The sequence below is a fragment of the Patella vulgata genome, chromosome 4 (genome assembly GCF_932274485.2).
Source record: "Patella vulgata chromosome 4, xgPatVulg1.2, whole genome shotgun sequence".
Lineage (NCBI taxonomy): Eukaryota > Metazoa > Mollusca > Gastropoda > Patellidae > Patella > Patella vulgata.
In genome coordinates this window covers 86,452,927-86,476,813 of record NC_065882.2, presented here as the reverse complement: position 1 = coordinate 86,476,813, position 23,887 = coordinate 86,452,927, and the positions used below count along the sequence as shown (strand labels likewise).

The window sequence follows — 23,887 nt, the reverse complement described above, 5'->3', positions numbered from 1 at the left end:
AACCCAAAATCCTCCAAAATCTTCGACATCGAAAACACGAATTATTGGTCAATTTAAATCAACATTGATGATGTAAACTTACCGGGAAAAGATGAGCTTCTGATATCCGATATTTAAGATAAAATAATTTTTTTAACATTGGTACACGAATCGTGTACCATAATGCGCTTCAGCCCCAGTTGTATTGAGAGACTCGAGGGACGAGGCTAGACACATTGCACCAAATCAATTGGAGTTATGTAGACTAGAATAACTAGACGCTAGAAATTTGCGCTTGATTGAGATTGCTGACTTATTTCGCCGAACATAACTGATTTGAAATTGGAGTAAAAACGGAAACCATTAAATGTAGTATTATATGCGTTGCGACCCACTTTTGTGAATTTCTAGGTCCCAAATGTTAGCGATTTAGCTCCTTTAAGGCAGCCACGGTGGCTAAGTGGGTAAGACGCTGGCTCGCTATAGCCTGGAGGTCACGTGTTCCATCCCTCCATTGGCCGAAGAAGTTCATGCAGATTTCCCACGTGGTTTGCCCCTGGCAGTGGTGCAGGACTGAGGGCCTGACAAGGACAGCTGTCGTCCTATTCGGATGGGACAAAAAACCGAGGTCCCGTGTATACATTGACGTGCAAGTAAAAGATCCCTTGGCAGTTGGAATTCGATGTAAGAGTAGGCCATTGTGTCGCTACCTGGGCAAAATGTCCCTCATAGCACACTCTATGGTGTATGCCCGTCTTCATTAGCCCGGTAGGAGCAGAACAGTAGGAAGTTAAACCCCATTTCATTTCATTTCACTAAAATGATTACAAGGAAACATATGCCCCCCCCCCCTCGTTAGTACCACAAGATGATGACAGATAAGGATATATATTTGCCCCGACAGTGGTGCATGGTCTGGCAAGGACAGTGTGTAGTCGTTCGGATGGGACAACAAACCGAAGTCTCGTGTTCACCGTAAAAGAACCTTTGACAGATTGAATTCGTAGTAAGCGTAGGCCGCAGTGCCGCTGTCCTGGCAAAATGTCCCGCACAGCACATTGTATTAGCCCGTCTTCATTAACCCAGTCGATGCACAAAGGTAAGACGTTACAGCCTCCCATTTCATTTCATAAATAACCCGACTGCAAACCCTAATGCGTCTATCGCGGTGTCGGCTGATTGTATTATTCCCTGAAATTACTGGAACATGTATTTAGAAAATCAAGTTTCTGTCCTCATTATTGACTTTGTGTCTTGAACTAGATTAGATTCTTGATGCCGGGAGGCGGAAAATTACAGGTCTTTTTAGAAACTAAATAAGGCGTTGCTAGGAAGGAGGTAAAATAGGCACTAGAAAAGACGGGAAGCTATTTACAGGAGAAGGAATCCATGTCTGTCCACGCAACATGTATAGATTATTTTATGTTTGAGAATAAGCATGTGTCTGGTTTGAGGGGACGTTACGGTGAATTAACATTGTTTAGGTAAATATATGATATAAGGTTATATATAAGGAGTAGGTGAAATGGACTAAAGGGTTGGGGTTGTTGAGACAAGATTATAACGTTATAAACATTATTTGAACAAGTGATTATTTGTATTGATTATAGATGTTGTCACATGGCTATCTGTGTAGAGAGGACGGTCAGTGCGAGAGAGAGAGAGAGAGATGGTTCAATTTTATTTCAATAGTTCGCTTGCGCGTAGGGGTCTTTAGCAGTGAGAAATAACCCACGAGGTTGGACAGGCGACCCTACTCCTTGTCACGTACAGTCGGGGAATCGAAACCACGCCACTTGACTCAATGACAGACCTTATGATACAGCGTTAGCCCCACCCACCAGCCCCCAACACGGCCAAGGGAGAGCGGGAGAGAGAGAGAAATAGAGAGAGAGAGGGGAGAGGAGGGGGAGGGGGAGGGGGAGGGGGAGAACGACCACTCAACCATATATATAATGGAATCAAAACTAACAAATATTTTTTTTATTAATCTAAAAGAAAATATTTTTATCATAATTAACAATTTCTACAATATATATTTTTTTTACCGAACTATTTACAAAACAGATTCTATGACAATAATATCCAATATAATACAATATTCAACGAATGGGATCCCTTGGATTAACGTCAAAATCAATACATTACAGCTGAATTGGTTTTAACGTCATTTCGAATAGAGTAGGGGCGTTCACTATACCAAACGGTACATTTGAGTTCGGCTGTAAATTTGAAAGAAGGCCCAAGTATCATCAATACGGAAAAGTTTGCCGCTATACAAGACAACGTATTTACTATCATTGCTTTCTTTACTGTCCGTGTGTTTGTCTTCTGGGTTTCTAGTTGCTTTCGCGATCGGTCTCGTCAGAGAAGTAAGATTCGACAGACCTTTAATGTCGGTCCCGTCATCAGAGAACTTAGATTCGAGATGAAAGAAATGGGGCGATACGTGCCTCTTGAAATTAGTAAAGTTAAATTCAAACGTTAATCAGAGAGATCCCATCCACGTGCTCACGTTAATCAACGAGATCCCAACCATGTGCTCACGTTATTCAGAGATCCCAGCCACGTGCTCACGTTATTCAGAGATCCCAACCACGTGCTCACGTTATTCAGAGATCCCACCCACGTGCTATTTACATTCCTCACGTTAATCAATGAGATCCCATCCACGGGTTATTTACATTTAAACAAAAATTTAGATTTATTCAGTCATCAGTTTTATGTATAATACACGTTTTAAACAAGACTTCACACTTCTATAATCTGACAAAATATCAATTTGATTAAAACACAGATCATATTTCGTTTCTTTTTTTCTAGTTCAAAATTTGTTTTACTTGTCTTTACTACAATAGGATCTAGAAGATTTGTTACATAACCCGCGTTCTGGATGATGTGAGGGATTAGCCAATGAAAAGGTCTGTTGCAAAAAAACTGTAGATAACCCACTAGAAACTTCAACGCGGATTGGTTAATCAAATGTCTGACGTCATAGGGTCAAACACCGCTCGTATGACCTCTGACGTAACCTTCCACTACAATAGGTCAGATCTTCATGTAGCGTAGGCCATCGAAAGTATAAAAAAACCGAAACGAAATATTGGTCTGTATTTTAATCATATTGACAAATCGTATTGTAACCTCCACTAAACACAAACTAGGTTATTTTGGGACTAATATATGTTATAATTTGATTTCAATTTATTTGCCTGTGTGCAGGGGTCTTTAAACTTAGTACATAGTGTGTGTTTTTATCCATAACAGGTGTTTTTTGTGGTCATATATCCCTGAGATTACATTAGTTAATATACTTTTAAACCTCTAACTCATTATTTTCTATTACATTCGTAATTAAAAACATGAATTGGAATTTAATATTGGTCCATTTCAATCAATATTGATGTTGTTACCATGTCAGGAAACTATGGGATCCTAATATCAAATATTTAAGACATGTGCTTTTAGACCAATTTTCCTCCATTTTAAGGTGCGAAAGAATAGAGCCATAACTATGATAATTATTAAATATCAATAACAAAATTGAAAAAAAAGACAAAACCATGCCTGATAAAATGATAAAAGCATGAATGTATGTCTGACAATGACTGACAGGTTCCTTATCACTAGGCATGTCGGTAAAACATTTTTTGAAAAGATTTATATTTTTATCACAAAATATTTCTAAGGACAAAACCAACTAATCAGAGTAGTATTAAAGATACATTATGTAAGAGCTATGAACACCATAGGTTGTCAAGTGCTGTTGCTATGATAATAAACGACCTACGCAACATCTTCAAACAGTGATAACTTCACTCAGCTTGTCAATCATATCACCTCTGGTGGAAGTGGACGCAAAACTCCAGAAATGAACGAACGAACTTAGCTCAGAATAAAGTAATTTGACTGAAATTTTCAATATTTGAATTTTTTATTACCTATTTTAAACTATTATAGCGAGAACAGTCAGCTGTTTATCTAAATCTTACATAATGTATCTTTAACTAAAACCAAGTAAAAAGAGTAGTATTAACTAACACCTGGCAACCGTCCATTTTTCTTCTTCTATCTTTCCTCCAACTCCTAGTTACAGGTAACAAAAATAAAAAAAAAGAATTTTAAAGAATTGCGCATTTATTTACAGGTGTTGGTAGCCAGGGTAAGATTTAATTCAAATGCGCGTAGGGGTCTTTAGCAGTGGGAGGAAACCGAAGGCCCTGGAGAAAACCCATGAGATTGGACTGACGACCCTACTCCTTGTCATGTACAACCGGGGAATCGAAACCACGCCACTTGACTCAAAGACAGACCTTATGATCTGCAGCGCACACCTTAGACCAAACAACCATCCAACCACACCTTTACCAATATGCATAGTACGGTATCTGAGGGTCCAGGGTGACAGCGTATAAAATTATTTCAAGTGCACGCCAGTCACGCCAGTTCCACCTGGGGCCCAGAAGTAGGTATATCCAGCCCTTATCATAGAATCATAGAAAAAGAAGTGAATTGGGTTTTAAAATCCTACTTTTCTCCACCTAAATAAAGCTACAAGAAACAGACTAATACAAATAGTGTAAGGGAAATAACTCTACTTTTATAAACTAAAAATAAAATGGGGTTTAACCTTATGCCAAGCACAATGAGGTCAATTATACCCATCCAGCAGTGATTTTGCCTACTCTTCAACGTATTCCCATTGTCAAAAGGGTTCTTTAACGTGCACAACAACGAGTACTAGGCTCTTTCCCCCTCCACGAAATCAGACTGAAAAATCCCGAGGAACTTTTGGGGCCAACTCCGAGATCGAAGTGAGTCAGCACCATACCCACTGATCCACCGTGGCCCCCATACCCACTGATCCACCATGGCCCCAATACACTTGAATACAGTTATTTGTAATTGGCAATAAAAAATATTTTCTCTTTTTTATAAAATTTAATTAAACTTTAAAAAAAACAACTCAAAAAACGGTTACTGCAAAAAAATTGGAATGTTCTCTATTAGAAAGAGAATAGGGAAATTGTAATGGTATGCATCTAACATAGGCAGCATGTGCTTCTACAAGGGAAGGTGATGAGTAGCTTACAAAATACATTTATTAAAATAAAATGAAATGGGTTTAATGTCCTACTGTTCTGCTCTGACTAGGCTAATGAAGACGGGCATACGCCATACAGTGTGCTATGAGGGGAAATTTTGCCCGGGCAGCAGCACTATGGCCTACTCTTATATCGAATTCCAACTGCCGCAGGATTTTTTACTTGCACGCCAATGTATACACAGGACCTTGGTTTTTTGTCCCATCTGAATGACTACACAGCTATCCATGTCGGAAAATCCTGATGAACTTGGCAAGCTGGCAACATGTAGTCTGACAAGCGTAGACAGTGTCTACAGTGTGGCAAGCTGACAGCAAGCGAACCAATAGATTTGGCCAGATAATGTGCTGCTCTGATTAAGACATGTCAAACAGTGCCGTCCAGGACTTGGCCAATCAGTAGTGGAGCCTCTCTGCTGGAAACTCTGTCTCCCCAGGCCGATCTGTAGCAGAGCCTGTCTGCTGGAAACCATCAGACTCTAGCTTTGGTACTCATGCCCACTTGAATTAACGCAAGGGCAAATTCTGGTTGTTTAGGTGTTGCCACATTATATACCATAATGTCAGCACCATAAAATTGTTATTTCTAATTTTATGTGTGGTGATGTGTGGTGATTTTAGGCGATCAATCATTCTCACAGGTTATGGTATTGGTCTAGAGTGTTTACATTCCGAATAATTTACTCTCAACTAATAAAACCATTTGATTATCACAGTATATAGGAGCCACGGTGGTTAAATCAATCCCTGTCAGCGGTGCAAGACAGGAGGTCTAACAAGGACAGCTGTCTAGTCGTTCGGATGGGATAAAAAACCGAGGTCCCATGTATACATTGGCTTGTATGTAAAAGATCCCTTGGCAGTTGGAATTCGATATAAGAGTAGGCCATAGTGAAGTTGCCCGGGCAAAATTTCCCTCATAGCAGACTGTATGGCCTCTGACTGTCTTCAATAGCCCAGTCGGAGCAGAACAGTAGGAAGTTTCATTGCATCACAATATATTAATGAACCAAGAACTTTGAAGGATTTTATCAAAATGCCCTGATATTGCCGTAGAGACAGAAAACATTTACAAAATAATATAATTAATGAAATAAAAAAACTTCTAATATTTACATATTATACAAATTAAATATAGATATCTTAAGTTACATCAATTTGAAATAACAAGCTCATACTATTTACATATTAAACAAGCCAACAGTGAGGCTGATGTCCCCCGCCGAAATCCCCAAATAAATAGATGACACATATTAATTAATCGCACATCTTTTTTTTTCCAAAGTATCGAGCAATCAAACTGATTATCAACTATACACTAAGTTTCATCACTCTCTATCAGATAGAATCAAAGTTATCTTGTCCCAGAGCAGGAAATTGCTTATCTCTGCTTAGCTTTAGCTCGATATGTTAATCATTGAACTCAGTCAAGACGAACATCTACATCAAGTTTAAACATTGTACCTCAATTAGAAGAAGAGTTGTTGAACTCAGTCAAGACGAACATCTACATCAAGTTTAAACATTCTACCTCAATTATAAGAAGAGTTTGACCAATCAAAATGCTTATTGCTCGTTAGCCTAAGCAGAAAATTCTCATCATCGAACTTAGTCAAGGTATTGATGTAATGAAACTATACACCAAGTTTCATCACTCTCACTTAATTAGAACTAAAGTTATCGTGTTCCAAAGCATCAACCAATCAAATTGCTTATCTCTGCTTACCCTAAGCAAAAAATGCTGATCTTCGCACTCCATCAAGGCATTGACCTAATAAACACCTACACCAAGTTTGAACATTCTAGCTCAATTAGAAGGAGGGTTATTGTGTTCCAAAGTCTCGGCCAATCAAATTGCTTATCGCTCTGCTTACCCTGAGCAGAAAATGCTCATTATCGAATTTAGTCAAGGTATTGATGTAATGAAACTATACACCAAGTTTCATCACTCTCACTTTATTAGAACTAAAGTTATCGTGTCCTAAAGCATCAACCAATCAAATTGCTTATCTCTGCTTACCCTAAGCCAAAAATGCTAATCTTCGAACTCCATCAAGGCATTGACCTAATAAACACCTCAACCAAGTTTGAACATTCTAGGTCAATTAGAAGGAGAATTATTGTGTCCAAAAAAGTGTGACGGACAGACAGACAGACAGACGAACCCATTTTAATAGTCCCCTGCTTTCTCATTAAATTAAAATATTTACATTTAAGGCCACACCCACCTCATTTTGATTTTCAGATCTTCAGAAAAACTGTTAATATTTTCCTTTTCATTTCTTCCAGAAAAAACTAATTTAAAAACCAAAAGTACTTGGTTGCACTGTTCAAAAGCTTTAGCTCCAAATTTTTAAGTTTTGAGATTTGAAACTAAACATTTTTCACCTGAGTCAAGTGGCAGTCTGGCCTTTAAACTAATTATTCACATTTAACTTAGTAAATATTTAAATATTTACTAAGTTGAATATTTACTAAGTTAAATATTTACTAAGTTAAATATTTACTAAGTTGACTAAGTTAAATATTTACTAAGTTGAATATTTACTAAGTTAAATATTTACTAAGTTGAATATTTACTAAGTTAAATATTTAATTTACTAAGTTAAATGTTGACTAAATAAAATATTTACTAAATTAAATATTTACTAAGTGAATATTACTAAGTTAAATATTTACTAAGTTAAATATTTACTAAGTTGAATATTTACACTAAGTTAAAAGTTGAATATTTACTAAGGTGGAATATATAAACATATCTGATTTATTGAGGACATGTGACTTCAGTGCGAATAAATATAACAAATAAACTGCAGTCTAAGAAAATTCATAACCCTAACCCTAAACCTGGGTAATACATTATGATATACCACAGATCCCATATACAAAATTTATGAAGAATTGCATTTATGATCTGTGTATACCAAATTTTGTTTATTTTTTATTTTTAAAGATACATTATTCCAGAGCAAAATTTGCCTTTCTTTAGGTCTTAAATGTTATATAAATTATTAATTAGACATTGACTAACATGACAAGACCATAATCAACCCTCATTGTCATCGGATGGCTCCGATTTTAACTAGATTAGAACGGATCGGTCATTTAATGATTTAATTTAAAAGTAGAAATGTGTGGCTAAGCCTTGACTATACCAGTACCATGGTTACGATAATAAACAATCAATTGACACATCTTGTCAAAACTTCATATATTGATAACTTTGCTTAGAATAAAGTAATTTTAATGAAATTTTCATTATATTCATTTAGCATTATCTATTTTGAACTATTATAACAAGAAAGGACAGCGCTTATCTAAATCTTACATAATGTATCTTTAATAGACTGCAGTGTATTGAAAAATGTTTTTATGATTTTGATTTGATGAATATGGACAAGAAAAAAAAATATGCGTATGGGATATGATTTGAAGGCAGGTTAAGTTTCTGTGAGCGGCTGTGAATTAGGAGTTGCTATGGATACAGCTGTGTTCAGGAGTTGCTATGGGTACAGCTAAGTTTAGGAGTTGCTATGGATACAGCCGTGTTCAGGAGTTCCTATGGATACAGCTGTGTTCAGGAGTTGCTATGGGTACAGCTGTGTTTAGGAGTTGCTATGGATACAGCTGTGTTTAGGAGTTGATTTGTGAATAACTGTTTGAAAAGTTTCCCATTACCTGGTCCTTTTTGGCCATATGTTTCTTCACAATGACAAAAATTCCACCAAATAAAATGATTACTACTGGAAGACCAAGACCAGCCGATATAACGCCAATCACCAAAATAGAAATGGCATCCTGTGGTGGAGTACCGTGACCAATCGTAGCACTCCTACAATATAAAATAATACAATCAATCTTCTACGGGAGTCTGATTTGTTTAGGTCATTGAGTCATGTGGTGTGACAAGGAGTTGGGTCGTCTGTCCAACCTTGCGGGTTTTCTCCGGTTCTCCCCCTATAGCTAAAAGAGACCTATTGGTGATGTTTTTTTCGAGAAGCGTCAGACTCAATAAGAAGATAAGTTAGTACGGGCATTATATATCGTCAAATCTATGTATTTTGAATCACCTTCTCATGATCTGCGTATTGAATCGCAAGACACTGAATCGATGTATCATGATTCTTATTTATAATTTTTATGCTTCGGTATGTAACCTGTCACTCTTAATTATCCAGGTTACACATTATTCATAGGTACACCCTTAAATTGTTTCGATCCTTAATTTGATCCACTTCAGTATCATGATATAAAACAGTTTTATTTCTTCGACTATGACACAGGACTAAAAATATCAATTATTCATTTATCCTGTTGTTTTCTTGGTAAATATTGACCTGGTTATGAAACATGATACGAATCGTATCGTAGCCCCTGAATCGCAATACATATCGTATGGTGACTGGAAGGGCAATATCCAGCACTACTAGCCCTTTGGGCTCAAATTCCTGATTCAAAAATCTAGGATAGATTTGTTTTATAATCCAACCACATGACAATAAAATGAAATAAAACTCACCAAACTGTGTAATTTTTCTTAACATAGAATCCATCTTCCGACAGACCAAACGATATATTGGTACCGCTGGTTGTCATGTCGGCAGAAAACAGTTTATCACCAAAATACGAATATGCTACACTTCTTTCGAGATAATGTTTTTGGTTCATGCCATCGGTTCTATCGTCCGAGTTGACATACGTTCCTGATAATCTGTTTCTAGAGGATGACGTATAACAAATCGGTTTCCATTCTAAATACCCACCATCTTCTTTTAAACAAGGCTTCGTGGACCAATCAAACATCTGCATTAAAAAAAAATATTAATACGTACATTTGTAGATAATGAGAGAAAGAGAAATGGGGTTTAACGTCCACTCGACACAAACTAGGTCATTTCGGGACTAACATATGATTAAATTTTATTTCAATAATTCGCTTGCGCATAGGGGGTCTTTAGCAGTGGAAGGAAACTGGAGGACCCGGAGAAAACCCGGAGGTTGGACAGGCGACCCTACTCCTTGTCACGTACAACCGGGGAATATAACCACGAGAGTTGACTCAATGACAGACTTTATGATACAGCACGCACGTGCTAATTAAACCATTTGGCCATCCAACCACCCTTGTAGATAATGACTGCCAAGGAATCTTGAGTACCTTATAATGTGTGTAGAAGCAGGAAATATAATTAAATGGGGTTTAATATAACAGGGCCAACAAAAAGGGTATGTCATATGGGCCTTAACAGCATTTTTTTTTTCCTGCTCTTTGTCGAATTCCAGTTGCCAAGAGGGGAGTTAGATGGTTTAGTGGTACAACGCGTGTGCGAGAAACCGTAAGGTCTGTCAATGCGTCAAGTGGCATGGTTTCAATTCTCTGCTTGTACATGAGAAGAAGCAGAGACGGCTGTTCAACCCCTTTCCCTTTCTCTTCTACTCCTTGTAGGTACACGACAAGTAAGAACCAGGAATGAAAACTTCTGAACATCTCATATTAACTTTTCTGCAGTGACTGGGGTAACCAAAACAGGCATATACCATACAGTGTGCTTTGAAGAAAATATTGCTCGGACTGCATCGTTTTTGTCTACTTTTTCTAGAATTCCAAATGCCGAGAGATCTTTAGCGTGCATACTAATGGACCTCGAATTTTCATCCGATACAATCTAATATGTTCACTTTCATCGTCAGCCCTTCTGGTACCATCTGAAAAACCTGGCTTAAAAAATTCTCGACCAGATATAGGTTTTACTTCACTTGACACAACTATGCCATTTTAGGACTAACATATGGTTCAATCCTATTTCACTAATCCAATTGTGCTTCTTGATCTTTAGCCGCGTGAGGCAACCAGAAGACCCAGAGAAAACCCATGAGGTTAGGCATGTATACTGAGCGCCATGGAAAACGCATCACTTAGTTTTTCGTATAACAAAATGATCCTGTAAACATATCTTATTTATTTTGCTTCTTATTGTGAACAATATTCAAATGGGAACACATCAATAACAACACATTTGTACACTTATGGATGTTTAATCTGTAATCAAGGGTACAAAGTCAGAGGGGTCAAAACCAAAAGTATGACACAGATATCAGTAGCGCGTGTGTCCTCCACGGGCCATCATCACGGTAGGCTACATCATTAACGCGACCCCTGCAAATGTGTAGGGCGGTCCGGTGATGAAATGTGAAGCCTCCCCACACCATTACACTTCCCCCACCCCATCGATTCGTTACGAAGACGCAGCAGTCTGCAAGACGTTCCCCAAGACGTCTCCACACACGTTGACGACCATCAGCGTGATAAAGATGAAAGCGACTCTCATCACTGAAGAGCACACTTTGCCAGTCTACTTTTCTCCATGTCTGGTGTCCTTGAGCCCATATCAAACGCCGCTGTTGGTGATGATCCCTGAGGATAGCTCCAACATAAGGACGTCGTGCACGGAGTCCTACTTCTCTTAAACGACGTCTTACAGTGTTGGCACTTACTGGTCCTTGTCTTCCGACGACTGCTGCACCTGTTCGAGTCGCTGGGCGGAATCTGTCACGCAGATGAGTGGCCCGGATGTAGCGGTCAGGAGCCTGGGTTGTAAGCGTTGTGGACCAGGACGTTGACAGTCACGTGTTGATCCAGTAACTCGAACACGTTCTACCAACCTTACAATAGTGGACTGATGACAATTGAAGTGTCTGGCAATAGCACGTGTAGACATGCCAGCCCTGGACATTCCCATGGCTTCATTCCGTTGATTTTCAGTAAGTCTCGGCATCTCTAGCTCGATTCCTTCACACGTCCAACAAAAAATTACGACAGATTGACGTTTCACAGCTCATGTACTGCACATTAAATTGAAAACATGCTTTTAAAGGGCCTACACACAATGCTGCACGTGAATATTGCAAAATTTTTTTGCACACGGGCCGATATTTTTTGCGTTTGGAGCATTGTGTGAAACAATAGTTCATAGTATTGCATAATATTATACATACAAAACCACCTAGTAATAAAATATTTGGGAAAAAAAAGTGATGCGTTTTCCATGGCGCTCAGTATAATTATTACTCATTACTTTTGAAATTAACCATTACAAGATCATAAGGTTAGGGATGTATTTACAATTACCTTAAATACACCTGGAGTATATTCGTCATCCAGAGATCTTGTTTCCGTAATGTCAGGTTTATCTTGACTGGTTCCAATCATCACCACGCCAACAGAAAATCGTGATTTATCATACATGGCTGTCAAATTATTTAACAGTAAATCTAATAATGTATTGTTCATATTGTACTCCATCTTAGGTAAAACACTTTGTCGTCCAGTATTGTCATAGGCATTAAACTGAAAAGAAAAAGGAAGAAATTTGTATTTTCTTACAAGGTAACCATGTGCCTTAATTGGCATTTGTCTCTAAAATATCGAAAGAGAAAAATGGGGTTTAACGTCCACTTGACAAAAACTAGGTCATTTCGGGACTAACATGGTTAAAATTTATTTCTTTCCATAAAGGTTGGACAGGCAACCCTACTCCTTGTCATGTACAACCGGGGAATTAAAACCATGCCAGTTGACTCAATGACAGGCTTTATGATACAGCACGCATGTGCTAACCATTCAGCCATCCCCCCACCCCCCTTTCTAAAATATCAAATTTCTCAAGCCTAATATTTAGTCAGATTGATTATTTATTATTTAATTCAACAAATTCAAAATAACAACGCGAGATAATCTCCCGACTTAGATTTAATCAAATTTAAAACAGGCCTATAAGGAAAAATGAAATGGGGTTTAACGTCCAACTGTTCTTCTTCGACTGGGCTAATGAAGACGGGCATACGCCATACAGTGTGCTATGAAGGAAATTTTAGAGGCATGCCAATGTGTACACAGGACCTTGAGTTTTCGTCCCATCTGAAAAACTAAACATTGTCCCTTGCCAGGCCCTCTGTCCTCCACTACTGACAAGGGTCAGTCAACTTTCTCGGCCAACACCGGGATCGAACACCGAACCTCCGGGTCAGTAAGCCAATGTCTTACTCACTGAGTCACTGTGGCTCCCTATATCCAAAGAGAGAGAGAGAGAGAGAGAGAGAGAGAGAGAGAGAGAGAAATGGGGTTTAACGTCCACTCGACACAAACTAGGTCATTTTGGGACTAACATATGGTTCAATAGTATTTTAATAATTTGCTTGCGCGTAGGGATCTTTAGCAGTGGGAGGAAACAGGAGGTTGGAGAGGTGACCCTACTCCTTGTCATGTACAACCAGGGAATCGTAATCACGCCAGTTGACTCAATGACAGACCTTAAGATATAGCGTGCATGCACTAACCATTCCACCATGCGACCCCTCCCTATATCCAAGTGGAAGAAGCCCAAGTACACTGTTTAATCAAATGAAAACAATTATAGCGACTTGCAACATACACACGAGAGACAGCATTTTGGCATTATATATCTCATTTTGATAAATCTTTTACCGTAAAAGACAGGAATCCTTCAGCTTTCTTGACATCCGAATCATTCTTGAAAACAGTATGACTAAATATTGCTGAGTTCTTATTACCAGGTACTGTTGCAACTTCCGACCACATCATCTCACCGAAATCGTGAATTGTATAATTTGTAGTGGTTGTGTTTCCATGGAAATATGAGCTAATGGTCGCTTTATCATCCACGTCATTATACTCGATCAACTAAACACGGAGATAAAATAAAAAATATCATTTCAAACTGTTAGACAATCGGATTACAATACAGATCTATATTTCGTTTCATTTTTTTATACTTTTGATGACTTCTACTACATGAAGATCTGACCAGTTGTAGTGGAAGGTCGCGTCAGGGGTCATACGAGCGGCTTTTGAACCTATGACGTCAGACATTGATTAATCAATCAGCATTGACGTTTCTAGGGGTTTACGCCAAGAACTCGCCGTAACAGACTGTTTCATTGGCTAATTCCCCATATCAACTAGAACACCTGTTATATAACAACTCATACAGATCCTAGTGTTGTGAAGACAAGTAAAACGAAATTTTGAACTATAACCAACGAAACGAAACAGAAACTGTGTTTTTTTTAATCAGACTGTAAAATAGAAATATTCTGAATTATATAGTCAACCCCTTCCCCCACGCCACCCAACAAAGTCATTCTAGGGGGAATGGTTAAATGTGAACATGACCAAGGAGTAGGGTAGCCTGTACAACCTTGTGGGTTTCCTTCGGGTGCTCCAGGCCCCCTAAGCACATTCGAATCATTGAATAAAATTGAACCATATGTTAGTCCCGACATGCCCTAGTTAGAGAGACAGAGAGAGAGAGAGAGAGAGAGAGAGAAATGGGGCTTAATGTCCACTAGACACAAACTAGGTCATTTTGGGACTAACATATGGTTCAATTTCTTATTTCAATAATTTGCTTGTGCGTAGGGGTTGTTATTAATGGCAGGAAACCGGAGGACCCGGAGAAAACCCACAAGGTTGGACGACAGGCAACCCTACTCGTTGTCATGTTCAAGCAAGGAATCCAAACCACACCACCTGACTCAATGTCATGCGCTAAACCATTAGACGTGTCTGACGTGACCCAACACCCCTTTATTTGTCTGACGTGACCCCCCTGCCCCCTTTATTTCAATTCACCGACTGATACAGTATATATATACTTACTTCTGTAAATACAACCGCAAAAGAGTTCTTTAAAGCTGTGCCAGTTAAAGTAATTGATCCAGATCGATCTGTGGCGTTGTCAGACAGTAAATTCTTCCAATTAAAACTGAGACTACTGGTGGGATCAGCTCGTATGACTACGACAGAGGGAACACCAATAGTGCTAATAACATAATGTAGTGTATCCTCGCTACCAACGGCTTTAATATGAGCGATATTAGCGTAACTTCCATTATACCCATCTTGACATTCAGGTACGTCACAATCTGGATTTAAACGTGTGGTTATCTGGGAAATAAAACAAATAGTATTGATAAATATATCCTGCCTATTATTATTCGTGTCATTTCACCGTAACCCAGAAATCAATTTACATATTTAATACACCATGACATCATTTTACATAACCTATATTCCATGACATCATTTTACATAGCCGATAATCCATGACATCATTTTACATAACCTATAATTCATGACATCCTTTTACATAACTGATATTCCATGACATCATTTTACATAGCCGATAATCCATGACATCCTTTTACATAACTCATATTCCATGACATCAATTTACATAACTCATATTCCATGACATCATATGACATCCTATTAGATAATCAATATTCCATGTCATCATATTACTTCCTACATGCCATGAGTAGCCTATAGTCCTGAAGAAACAAATTCTAAACTATTCAGAAACATGATCTGCAACAACTTCATTCAGATTACTAATTGTGGGTATTGCTTTATACAGTTATGCATTGTACATCTCTTTAATAACTTTACGTAATATGTTAAGCTGTACGTGCGACGTTACACTGGGGGTCAGCTATGGCTGAATACTAGGGAAGACAGCGTCGGTCGGCCTCTGTCGTATATATCATGTGTGTCATGAAGAACTGTTGATAACTGGTAATCTGTCAGATGTTTGATATTATTATAATATACTTTCTCATTTGATGACCATGTTGTTGATGTTTGTTTGTTCGCAATGTTTGCCCAAAACCCTACATAATCTAGATCGACACTAATTGTTTAGAACTAAATATATGACTTCCCACACGGGATATATGACACAGGCCACCATTTCAGGTCGAATTTTCAAAAAATTTCTCAGGGGAGAATGCCAGACCCCCTTCAACCCAGCGGAGAGAGAGAACCCAGCCCCCCTCCCCCACAGGGTGAATTGGTATCACTGGGGTACGTGAGCTACAGTGTGTCAGGGCCCTGCAACTACATAATCTATCACTGCCCACGGGAGAATACTACCAGTACTAGTGTAGACTGGACTAACCAGAAGACAAAGGCTGCATATATAATTATTAATTTCTAGTTTTCGTGTATTTCGCCTAACATAACTGATTAGAAATTACAGTAAAAAGAGAAACGATTGAACGTAAATCAGTTTATATACATTCATATTACATTATTATATGCTGTTGCGACTCATTTGTAATTTGTGTCAATTTCTTTAAATTACTACTAGGTGCTAAAAATAGAGATTTATTTAGCACCTATAATAACTTTTTCAATGATAAACTCTTTTCGGGCATCAAAAATAAAGTTCTGAATATTAATCATACCTTCCTTGCATTAGATGGTTCTTTTGCTAGACATAAAGATGTAGCAAAGTACCATAAAACAATCAACAGTGATGCGAACTTCATTTTCACAATACATGCAGACGCCATTTTCTGAATCATATGATCACATGATAAAACTGTCACGTGAAGTTTACAAGATCAGTAACCAAACACTGCCGATTGTTTTCAGCCTACTGAATCGATTCAGTCTTTTTAGCATTATACAAAAAAATATTGTTACAGTATGAAATTTAAAGTTTAATTCTATTTCCCTTTATACAGATTATAATTGGGATTTGTTAGAAATTTCACGTTCCGTTAGATTATGTGGTGAGCCAATTGATTATGTGTTGATGCGCCTCTACATTTTATACACACTCAAGTTTAGATGTTCCTTGTCCATATTTTATATAATCCATCCACAGCGGAAAAGTGTCAGCGCCACCTGGAAAGAAATGTAGTAAGATGGCTTCCAGGACTTTTAAGCAAGAAATGCCCCCGAAAGGGGGGTTTGGTCCTATTGAATGGACCAAAGGTGTACCCAAACCAAAATGGAGTGGTAAATTACATTTCGAACAATCAATTCTCTCATTAAAAACTGATTGTCTGACAAGTTTGCAACGATTTAGGAATGTCCTGTTTGCCCTCTGCATATCATGATCTGCCTCAATAACATACACCGGACCGGTGTTACGACAGGACAGTGATTAAGATTCTATCGGTTCTGTTAGTCATATAGCTAATGTGAATCCCTCCAGCATTAGCAAAGCAGTTACATTTTTCTTTAAATTCAAAGCAATTGTTAAAATTTCTTATCAGTGACCTCGACAAGTGAACAGGGATTTTGAATCTCTTCTTGACACCCTTAGCTTGTCATTACATAGGTTCAATTGAATCTCTACTAAAAGGAAATGAAATGGAGCTTAATGTCCTACTTTTTTGCACCGACTGGGATAATGAAGATGGGCATACACCAACTGTCAACTGTTTTTTTACATACAGCATTGCAAGCCAAAGCGTAGCGCCTACATGATGGGACTTCATTTTTTTTTTTTTTTGTCCCTTCCGACCGACTTAAAGTGGTTGCTAGTCAGGCAGTGTGTCCTGAACCACTGACAAGGGGGAACTTTCTTGGCCAACACTGGGATTGAACACAGGACCTACAGGACTTGCCACGAGACGCGAGTAATTACTCGCGCGCACGCTACGCTCGCGTAAAACCAAATTTACGTGAGTGATAAGTACTCGCGCAAATATAAAAAATAATTTAATCAGAAATAATTGAATATCGTAATATAAAAAGCCGTAAACAATTTGTATGCCTTCATATCGATGCACTATTGCGCATGCGGCGTGTCTTTCCAGTGCCAACTGTTGTTACTAAAAATACTTTGAGACGCGTACTGCCAGGCGGTTTTTAAGCGGATGTCCTTTGCCGTGTCTGGATAATCAAACATTGAGCGGATGTTGTCGTTTCTATTAATAGCAATTCTTTCGATCCCGCATCTTTTCTGCAAATTGATGGGATTGAAATTGTTTTGCCTGTTCTTTTACCTTTCTAAGCTTTACCTGAATCCCCTCAGCACGCCAACGATGGCAAAGGGAAGCCCAGTTTCTCTTGCAACGTTCTTGTCATGGGAAGACGATTTACAGATATTTTTTTTTGCCAAGGAAATAAAAGAGTATGCATTGTCATTGTGTGTGAAACAGCTTTATTCAACGTCCGCTTCCACCGAAGTGACAAGAGCATTGCCATTAGGCTCATGAAATTTAAATGGCTACTCACGCACATCATTCTGCGGGAGTAAATACATGTACTCGCCTCACTCGCGCAAGTCTATATTTGCGTGAGTAGTCATCTACTCGCCTCCAATTTGCTCGTGGCAAGCCCTGACCTACAGGTCATGGGGGGGGGGGGGAGTTATTATCATTTATGAAACCAGGAATGACCCCCCTAACATGGAAGTTATTGATCTTCAGAAGCATTTCTCATACATGTACATGTACAAACAGGGGGATCACGTGACTAAGTGGGTAAGATGCTGGCTCGCTAGCCTGGAGGTCGTGTGTTTGATCCCTGTATTGGCCGAGAAAGTTCATCCAGATTTTCCGGCGTGGTTTCCCCTTGTCAGTGATGCAGGGCAGAGGGCCTGACAAGGACAGCCGTCTAGTCCTTCGAATGGTACGGAAAACCAAGGTCCCATGTACACATTGGCGTGCACGTAAGAGATCCCTTGGCAGTTGGAATTCAGTATAAGAGTAGGCTGTAGAGCCACTTCCCCGGGCAAAATTTCCCACATAGCACACTGTATGGTGTATGCCCGTCTTCATTAGCCCAGGTTAGGAGCAGAACAGTAGGAAGTTAAATCCCATTTCATTTCACATGTACACACAACTAATCACTGTCCTTAAATCAAATCACTCTCCTTAATTTCTAAATCACTCTTATCGAAACTGATAGATCTTTTTTTAGGGGAGCGATATTTTCATTTTGTTCATTAAGGGAAACCTTTTTCGGCTCTCCTCTAAAATACAAACAACAACCACTGTTGCAATGGGATTTATGGAGGACAATGAAAAAAAAAAATCTCTGGAACTAAATTACAAATGGGATTAGAAAACATATCTCTCCTCGAGAAAACTAGCATATTTTTCAAAACTCTGTTTCAAAAATGTATTTATATGGCCATGGCCATTTGTAAATGGTTTACTTATCACCTACTAATTCTTTTTTTAATTTGATATTTTTCAGGGTATAAGCAGTTCTCTGTATTTACTGGCTTTACTCTGGCATCCTGGGCTATTTGGTATCGAGGTGAATTAGTAAGAAGGTAGTTATTCCCCTTGTCTTTTATAGCTGATGACAGTGGTGGGTTTTATCATTGAGATCTGAGGGGTTGGGTGGAAGAATGCTTTAATGCATTTAGATCATAAGGTCTGTCATTGAGTCAAGTGGCATGGATTCGATTCCTAGGAGTAGGGTAGTCTGTCCAACCTCGTGGATTTTCTCCGGTTTCCCCCGACTGTTAAAGACCTGCGCGCAATCGAATTATTGAAAAAAAAAATTGAACCATGTGTTAGTCCCGAAATGACTGTTAAGATGTTAAACCCGTTTTCTGTCTCATTACAGGAGAGAAATGTTGGAAATGAGGGAAGCAAGAATTGCAGTTTATCCATTAATTGAAGCAGAAAGACACAGATTGTAAGTTAAGGCCACAAAAATAAAATGTTTTTTTTCTCACTTTCTAAACCTTGTGGGTATACTCTAGGGATTCTGGCTCGCTAGCCTGGAGGTCGAAAGCTCGATCCCTGCATTGGCCCATAAAGTTCATCCAGATTTTCCGGTGTGTTTCCTCTGGTCAGTGATGCAGGACGGAGGGCCTGATAAGGACAGTTGTCTAGTCGTTCGGATGGGACGAAAAACCGAGGTCCCATGTTACATTGGTGTGTACGTAAAAGATCCATTGGCAGTTCGAATTCGATATAAGAGTAGGCCATAGTGCCGCTGCCCGGGCAAAAATTCCCTCATAGCAAACTATATGTCGTATGCCCGTCTCCATTACCATTAGCCGGGTTCGGAGCACTAAATATATTGATAATTAAAATGAGACAACTTGTCTGCGATATCATACATCCTTAGTGGAAGCTGACATTAAACACCAAAATCAAGGCATCGCTCAGCCTCCAAAAAACATGCCTCAAACTTTTTTATTTGAAAGTCAGACAACAACAAAATTTGCACAACACCGCTCAGACTTCAGATTGATACACAGAGTTTAAGATCTTGAGGCGAACAAGTATATTGATTTTCAGTGAATTTTTATGACTTGGAACAGCTAAATCCATGATACAGTATTAAAAGTTTTGTATACAAAACGTTAGAATGGGGCAGAACTTTATAAAAACCAAACAAATTCTAATGGTTTTCTGAGTTGTTGCTCTAATCAGATTTTAGTGTATTATAAATGTTCCATTACCGAAAAAAGTAAAAATATGCGACAACTCTTGTTGACTGCCCGGACGATTTAGCTGTTGTGGGGGTATGTTTCGTTGCCTGGCAACCTATCTTTGTTTTTGATGTGTCACATACAGTTTGGTTGGCTAATTGGCAAAACAAGCATGTATCGTACACAACGGACCATTTGAAGACTATAAAAAAAAGTATTCATAAAAAATATTTTGGACCACATATTTTATTAGAATACCATTGGAACATTTATTCACTTGAAGGAATCGACACCACTCACATGACCTGAGATCGACTCAGTGAACAGGGACAGTTAAGTGTGCATTTGTTTTGATTATTTGCAATATTTTAATACATTTATCAACGCCATGCATCCTTCATGGAATGAAGTAATACAGTAACAGTATTATTTCATCCGAATGACTATGCATTGTTCCTTGCCTTTCAACACTGACAAGGGGAAACCACGCCGGAAAATCTCGGAACTTTCTCAGCTGACAACTTACTCACTGGGCTACCTTGGCATGTCGTCCCAAACCTTTATAAAATATTTGGGATGATTTAGCAGCTGGAATTCTGATTAAAACACAGGTCTTATTTCGTTTCGTTTTTTATAGTTCAAAATTTCGTTTTACTTGTCTTTACTACACTAGGATCTGGAAGAGTTGTTATATTAATGGCGTTTTGGTTGAAGAAGTGTGGGATAAGCCAGTGAAACATTCTGTTACTGCGACTTCTTGGTGTGCCATGCATGGAACTGTGGGTAAAACACTAGAAACGCCAACGCTGATTGATTTATCAATGTTTGACATCATAGGGTCAAAAGCCACTCTTCCGTCCCTGACACGACCTTTGAGTACAACTTGTCAGATTTTCATGTAGCGCAGGCCATCGAAAGTATAAAAAACACGAAACGAAATATAGATCTGTATTTTAATCAGATTGTACGAGCTGGCAACCCATATTATTTATCTTTCCAGATATTTGATGCATTGTAGAAAGAATCGTGATGAAGAAAACGAACTGATGAAAAATCATCCTGGATGGATTACCGGAACGTTGTACGGAAAACGTCCTTATCATAATGTTCGCGGTCGGTTTATTGATCAATCATGCGAAAGTTTTTATGCTCATAATAAACCTAAAGATATGATTGAATCAACAGACAGTAAATTTTACCATGATCTATGGAAATAATTTAACGTATTAGTGAAGTATACAGAGACATGGCTTAATTGTTTTCTGGGTATTTAGAAATTGAAATGGAAATAAACAATTCTGTAGAATACACATACTGTTTATAACTGATTGACTAGCTAGAATTCTCAAGTAATTGACACAATTGAACTGGAATTACGGAAGAGGACGGTATTCTATAGAATACGATTATTGTTGTTTATTACTGAGTGACTAGCTAGGATTCTCAAGCAAATGACCCCTATGTATAAGCGAATTATTGAAATAAAATTGAACCATATATATTAGTCCTGAAATAACCTAGTTAAGTGGAGGTTAAACGCCATTTCTCACCTCTCTCTGGGTAATAAACCGTAATTGTATTCCATTGAATTGTGGTCCTCTGATGTGTCGTCACTACTGGCCCACCCCTGTCTTGTAGTGATGCCCTTGTGTATAATATCTAAAGAGTGTGGTTATTATTATAACATCCTGGACAGATCCCAACAATGTTCAGTGTTCTATTAAAACCCTTGTTTTAGTATGTAAGGGTGTTGCTATGACAACTGATGCAGCCCTAATAGTTTCCTTTTTTTCTTTTCGAATATTTTATGATGGACATCTACAGGTGATTTTTGTAACATCAAATATTTTCTGTTGATGATTTTGAGTTGAAAGTGCTGTTAGTTGAATACCTGAATCTAAATTAATAAATAATATTATATTGATGTCTTGTTTTGTTTTACCTGATATCCATCAGCAAATGTTGATTTACTTGGTGACGTAGGATATTGTTTGCGGTACTGGGGTCTTGTTATGCGTTAAATTATTTTAAAGATGCAGTCTTTTCATTGGTTAAAATCCCCTAATATATTGGTTAAAATGGCTAATAAAGACGTGCTATAAGGGACATTTTGCACGGGCAGCGGCGCTGTGGCCTACTCTTATTTTGAATATTGTGCACACGAGACCTCGGTTTTTCGTCTGCAGGTAAAAGAACCCTTTACAGTTGGACTTTCTTTGGCCAATGCGGGGATAAAACACCCTACTTTCAGGCTAGCGAGCCAGAGTCTTACCCACTTAGCCAATGTGACTCGATAGTTGAACAATAAACTACAACACATAGTTATGGAAAACCAGCTAATTTATTTAGTTGATGTTTTGATGAGTGTAAAGTCCAATACATGATATTGTGGACATGTTGTGAATGAAGTTATTTACATATGAACAAGCAATACAAAAAAAAATGAGTAAAAACATAAAAAATGTACTTGTATATTAAAATATCACAGTGATACAAATTGTGTGAGGCAAAGATATTTCTGAAAAATGATGACAACAAATCATGAAATCATACATGGCAATAACAAGATGAAAGAACATGGACTCAATAGGGTGATAATCTACAAATAAATTTCTAAATAATAATTTATATCCCTTTTGAAGCCAAGATAAAGACCTCCAATAGCTGGAAGTAACTCTTATTTACATCCCACTTCTACTCGTTGCCACTGGCAACCTTTGATAAAACTGCCCTGTTTAATTGCAATACATGCTTTAAAGTATCCGTGTATCAGATATGTACAGAAAGAGTACTGATCATTTCTGATACACGGATACTTTTATACCGTTTTAGATACCTATCAAGCAATCAGTAGCGGACGTTTAGTCCGATCCAGATCGCAAATGAAGACGGTGGCTCTAACCAATGTACATGAAACAACTAGTCAAAATCATAGTAACAAAACAAAATGGGGGGAACTACATGGCAGTTCAAAAACATATACAATGACATTAAATTAACATAACAACATATTACAAAAATCAATTATTATACATATCAATTGGCATCTATTTTATAATTTGGTTTGATTTATATTAATATGCAAAATATATATATTAGAATATTGAATAATTATTTTAATTAATTGTGATGATAGAAGGCGCAGTTCTCTTGCTGGACACTTCACAGGCATTGATAAGCAGGATGAAAAAAACGCCTAGAAAGTCATAAACTTTATTACAAATAAATTTCAACGGAAGAACCATCCGCCGATGCATACTTTCACCAGGAATGACCCACGTTTCGCATTTCCTTTACACTACATTTAATAATATCGCAGTCCTCTACGCCATAGATAAGATGTTTTGACGGTGTGGTCTAAACAAACACGTGATTGTTTTACGCTCAGAGTATCATAGCAAGACGCACGTGTAAATACTACTCAGGTCGTCTCTCCACAGCGAAATCATTCTACCATGAAATGTAACGTGAGGCTCAGAAAGGGATAAATAATGAAAGAGCAGAAAGTATTTGTCACTTTTCGGTTGAAACGACTCGATGATAAATACTATTTTTCACATGTTGGTTCACAATACTCGATAGAAATGTG

General features: G+C 38.1%; 2 protein-coding genes across 4 annotated transcripts; one reads left to right on the top strand and one right to left on the bottom strand.

Moving 5' to 3' along the window:
- Nucleotides 1-1,947: 1,947 nt before the first annotated feature.
- On the bottom strand, nt 1,948-16,465 carry LOC126817262 (glycosylated lysosomal membrane protein B). Of its 3 annotated transcripts, XM_050544074.1 has the most exons (8): nt 16,352-16,465; nt 14,763-15,050; nt 13,569-13,784; nt 12,213-12,431; nt 9,603-9,886; nt 8,762-8,915; nt 7,312-7,378; nt 1,948-4,065 (listed from the first exon to the last, which is right to left on the bottom strand). In XM_050544074.1, the coding sequence occupies exons 1-7, from the start codon at nt 16,457-16,459 to the stop codon at nt 7,325-7,327; spliced, it is 1,323 nt and encodes a 440-aa protein (XP_050400031.1). In that variant the 5' UTR covers nt 16,460-16,465; the 3' UTR covers nt 1,948-4,065; nt 7,312-7,324. The 3 variants fall into 3 exon arrangements, with proteins under 3 accessions (XP_050400031.1, XP_050400033.1, XP_050400032.1); XM_050544076.1 differs by lacking the exon at nt 7,312-7,378; XM_050544075.1 differs by lacking the exons at nt 1,948-4,065; nt 7,312-7,378 and having other exon boundaries at nt 7,813-8,915.
- A 286-nt stretch (nt 16,466-16,751) lies between these two features.
- LOC126817280 (NADH dehydrogenase [ubiquinone] 1 alpha subcomplex subunit 13) lies at nt 16,752-22,222 on the top strand. The gene is made up of 4 exons (XM_050544129.2): nt 16,752-16,910; nt 19,104-19,182; nt 19,482-19,553; nt 21,299-22,222. Exons 1-4 carry the CDS (start codon nt 16,817-16,819, stop codon nt 21,513-21,515), a joined length of 462 nt encoding a protein of 153 aa, XP_050400086.1. The 5' UTR covers nt 16,752-16,816; the 3' UTR covers nt 21,516-22,222.
- Nucleotides 22,223-23,887: the final 1,665 nt, after the last annotated feature.

Bases quoted from the DNA above. Each gene is read 5' to 3' on its own strand.
- LOC126817262 (XM_050544074.1), bottom strand. From the start codon at position 16,459: ATGGCGTCTGCATGTATTGTGAAAATGAAGTTCGCATCACTGTTGATT. The intron at 8,916-9,602 runs GTGAGTTTTATT...TTTATATTGTAG, and splicing joins AAGAAAAATTACACAGTTTG to GAGTGCTACGATTGGTCACG. The intron at 7,379-8,761 runs GTAATGGGAAAC...TTTTTAAATTAG, and splicing joins ATATGGCCAAAAAGGACCAG to TTTTTTCTGGAAGAAATGAA.
- LOC126817280 (XM_050544129.2), top strand. From the start codon at position 16,817: ATGGCTTCCAGGACTTTTAAGCAAGAAATGCCCCCGAAAGGGGGGTTT. The intron at 19,183-19,481 runs GTAGTTATTCCC...GTCTCATTACAG, and splicing joins CGAGGTGAATTAGTAAGAAG to GAGAGAAATGTTGGAAATGA. The intron at 19,554-21,298 runs GTAAGTTAAGGC...TTATCTTTCCAG, and splicing joins GAAGCAGAAAGACACAGATT to ATATTTGATGCATTGTAGAA.